The sequence below is a fragment of the Meleagris gallopavo genome, chromosome 3 (genome assembly GCF_000146605.3).
Source record: "Meleagris gallopavo isolate NT-WF06-2002-E0010 breed Aviagen turkey brand Nicholas breeding stock chromosome 3, Turkey_5.1, whole genome shotgun sequence".
NCBI lineage: Eukaryota > Metazoa > Chordata > Aves > Galliformes > Phasianidae > Meleagris > Meleagris gallopavo.
In genome coordinates this window covers 13841547-13845862 of record NC_015013.2, presented here as the reverse complement: position 1 = coordinate 13845862, position 4316 = coordinate 13841547, and the positions used below count along the sequence as shown (strand labels likewise).

General features: G+C 40.2%; 1 protein-coding gene across 1 annotated transcript in view; it reads left to right on the top strand.

Moving 5' to 3' along the window:
• LOC116216410 overlaps positions 1-1260 on the top strand; it is a 6983-nt gene extending 5723 nt beyond the window's left edge. The window contains exon 3 of the mRNA XM_031552692.1: positions 1146-1260. Coding sequence (XP_031408552.1) covers positions 1146-1260 — 115 coding nt within the window. The remainder of the gene's footprint in view (positions 1-1145) is intronic.
• Positions 1261-4316: the final 3056 nt, after the last annotated feature.

Genomic DNA, 4316 nt, shown 5'->3' with positions numbered 1-4316 from the left:
AGTAGAAAAAGTCTCTGTGTTATTGAGAAGGCTGTTGCTCTTGCTGTTCCTAGCTGTGCTGTTCCCTCTTCCAGACCTCGGGGATGGCGTAGAACCACAACTTTATTTCCATCACCATAAATCAGCACTCATGACAGCACTAACAAAACATGCAAGGGCTTCACCAAACAGAAAAGGGAACTTATGTTACTCTAATAATAATCCAATTATCAGGGCTTGGCTAATTTCCTCTCATAGTGCCAGCTCCAGGCCACCAATAATTAAGTTTTGTTTGATTTCATTGGCTGAGCTGTGATGTCACTCTCTCTACAGACTTCATATTAGTCTGATGTTATAAACACCAAAAATATGTGCTGCAATTCAAAGGCTATGGGCCCCATTAAATCGGTACTTTGGGTTCTATAGTCTCTGTTATGAAGGGTTCAAGCTAAATGATTGCTGTAGCTTATGCATGAGTCTTGGAAAATATACCTATCTGTGAATAGGCCCAGATTTTCTTTCTGGAATTTTCCTCCTCTGTGCGAAGGAAAGCACATTGCTTTTTGCTCTTATCAGAGTATTGGAAATGAAAATTTTTGAGTTAGACAGTGAGGAGCAGAAAAGCAATTCTATTCATGTAGGTAGTTTTAAAAGCATTACCAGATTCTTCTAGACAAATGACAGAGGAATAACTTTTGCCATTCCCATTACACAATAGAATAACTGAACTGGAAAACAAAGAGACATACTACATGAGTAAGTTTCAAAACTGACTTGCTCACCTCTCATGCTTCCAGCTGACTTTCTCTATTCTCATGGTAGATACAAATTTTTTTTTGCAACTGTGTGATTGTAGTGAGATGTGTTCACTGTTAACTGCATGCTGTATAGTCTGAACTAGAGACATGAAGGGAACGGAGCTGGGAGTAGGTGATACTGCACCTCCTTCAACTATTTTGTTTTCCTGAAATGTGGTTTACATTGTTATTTTCTTCTAAATGGTATTTTAAGCAATAGAAGTTTAAACATGCCTTTTGCCTGCCTTAGAACTGTAGAAGACCTTAAATGCATCACTCTTACTGTTCTTTAATTCATGGCAAGGTATGAGAAAATAGGGCCATCCAAGATGTCCTCCAAACAATACATTCCCTCTTTCCATACTGCAGAAGATACAATGGCATTGTACCAGGGGGTAAACCCCACAGTGGTAAGAAATTTGCTGTTGGACCTCTCATGCAAGAACAAAAAGTCCCTCAAGAGCCAAAGCTGTACCAGGAGTAGCCGACTATGTAGCTGCTGTGATTTGGTCTGCACCAGATTTCTAGGTTAGCATTTTCCTCTTAAATCCCTCCTTATTAATCCCAAAGCCTTTGAATTAGATCTTGTATGGAAAGTAGCATAAACTGTATAGGAAGTAATTTATCTTTCTCTTCATCCTACCCACTCTTACCAGAATTTTCATCTTAAGCATCTTTGAGCCAGGCTATTATTCCACCATAAACTGTCTATAATTCTTATATGTGTACAACATTTTGTCCACATCTTCCAATATCTATCTCACTAACAAGCCTGTTTCTGTGTTTTATCCACAACCCATTGAATTTGGTAGCCACCTTTGCAGTGGGCTTTTAATCTTGATCCAAGAAAGAAAGATGGAAGGGTATTTGCATTGTCACAAGTTCCTATGGACCTAATTGCAGCTTTCCAGGTCACTTATGCCTGTTATGTAAATGTTAATGTTATGGTGGAGTTTATTAACTCACTGGAATATGCATGTAGTATCTTCTACAGTTTCCCCATCAAGCTTAATGGAACCATTAGATCTCAGAAGAATGAAGAAAGCTATTTCTTGGTAGGCTACATATTACCTGGGTTAATGTAGTGGGAAAGAGAAAAAGAAGCATTCTGTTATCAATTCCTAGAACTTTCTTTTGTTAAATATAGGCTTTTTTTTTTTAATCGTTCACAATTTTTCATACTTTTCCTTTTTATGGGCTAATATGTTCTATGTTTTTTTTACACAAATGTAGGGGCTCTGGGTTACTGGTGATACAAGCTGAATCAGCTGCTGAATGTGGGAATAGCTCACTTGCTTTCATAGGTGCTAATCAGTTTACATCAGCTGAGGTTCAGGGCCATTATTTGTTAAGATTTTCATCTGGATGTCAAGATGGGTTTGCAGGTATAACTTTTAAAAATGACTGATGAGACAGCGACAGTGTAGGGTGTTTTACTTCAAGTAATGTGTAAAAATGTACACTGATTTTGTTGCCTTTAGCAGATCTGCCAAATACCAACTGAAGAAACAAGAATTAACATGTTCTTTTTAGCTGCATTCAGGGACAAGCAAAGCTCTGTCCTTCCCTGAAAACACACAGCTGGAGAAAATTCAGACCATGGAGGCAGGCCCATTTCCAGTGTCTTTATTTCAGCAAATATTGACTCTAAACTTTTATTGTCCTTTAATATGCATATATTCATGCTGTGAAACTGTGCTGAAGAACTCTGGGAAGGTGTGTGCCCTCACCCACATTAATCACCCAGACACTTCATAACTACCTGGATTACAGGAGAAAGTGACTCATCTGCTAATGACACTGGATAAAAGCAAGAGAGAAAGAAATCCCCAATTCTCACACCTCCTTCCTCTGCACATAGTAAGGGCATAATGCAAACCCAGAGCTGGAAGGGAAGCTGTGTGTCAGAGTGCAGGCCTGTGCTGTGGGCAGCAAAGGCCATGTAATCCCTGGACATGTCAGCTGCTAATGCTCCAACCTGAAACCAGTTCAGTGCCAGAGGGAGAGGTCTGCTTGGTCTCTGCTACTCGTGGGAAAAGCATTTCTGCCAATGCGATCTACTCTCCCTTCAAAGTTTCCACATTGCTTACGTGAGCAATCCTATCCCCATGCAGGTTTTCCTTTGATAGGTGAGCCGCTGATAATTTGAAAATCACGCCTACACTCAGCTAGGAGCTAACTGATGGATTGTTGTGGTGCTGGTAGTTCACTGGTCAGTGTTCTCCCCAGAGCTATAATCAAGCACAGTGTAATGTGGCTATGTAGAGGAAGCATCCTCAATAAATGTACTGCAGTGGCAATATGCTTTTAAAAAGGCAACTCTGTTCACATAAACAGTACTAGAAAGAAGCACATCAAGGCCTGAAACTTCAGGGCAAACAAAGGTTTGAAAATATCTCTGAATTAAAAAAAATAATTAAGGAAAGGTGACAAACCTTAAGTTTTTTGGGTTTTTTTTTTTTTTCCTGAGACAAGCATCATTTAGGTTGTTCTGAGACCTAGCCATAGCCTGGCAAAAAGAACTTGGTGCAGTCACTATGGGCACCAGGGATGAAGGAAGAACAGTGCTGTCCCTGTCCTTGTGAGAAGGTGCTCTGAACCACAGTGCACATGCGTGGGGGTTCACAATATTTTCTTCCTGGAAGGACTGGATTACAGATGCTTCAGTTGGAAGTAATTAACTCAAAGCACTGTTTCTCTGCATCTGATTTATCTGTGCTATACCAAGGCCAGATGTGCCCAGTGCTAAGAGCTGGGAGCAGTGTCTTTAGGGAAAAGGTTAGATGCCAGATGACCTGATTCCAGCACATGGAATCTTTCACTTCCTGTTCTCCAGGTTAAAGGCTTTGTTCTCACTGAAAGCTGGCAGCTGTTTGGTCACCTATTATTTCAGAGTTGTTTTATTAGTATTTTTTTTTCCTTTTGAGATGTATACCCCAAACAAGAACAGGCTTAACAAAATAAATGAATACAATTAATTTCCTGTCTATGACTAGAAATATTCTCTGGTGAGGAACACTTCTATGTCAGCAGACATGTCTGCAGAAGCCTGAATTCTTGCTGTACATGTTGAAGCAGTGTGTTGATATGTTACACCATCCCTCATGCATCTCAGTGCAAATAAATGCCTTGGAAAGAAAGAGGAAAAAAAGAGAGGTCAGTTTGCCGCTGCTCAGTTTGTGTTTCTCTCAATATAATCATAGAATGACACTTGAGTATTCTAAGTGCTATCGTACTTCACTTGTATAGGCCAACTTACAGACACTGTGATTTTACCCTTTGTTTTTTCTAATTGTGCTGAGGAAGCAGGTTTTCGTATTGAAATAAAGGCATGCAAACAACCTGTTATTTGCTCCCTCCAAGGTCTCAAGCCTGCTGTAAAAGCTGTAGCCAGGTGAAAAGGGGTTGCACCCTTTGTGACTGGCAGCATAATAAAAACGCCCCAGTTTATTCTGCTCATTATTCCGTCCCACTTGTAGTCAATTTCCTGTGTGGTCTCCAAAGCATGAAATCTGGAATCAGACATGCCCTGAGCGTCAA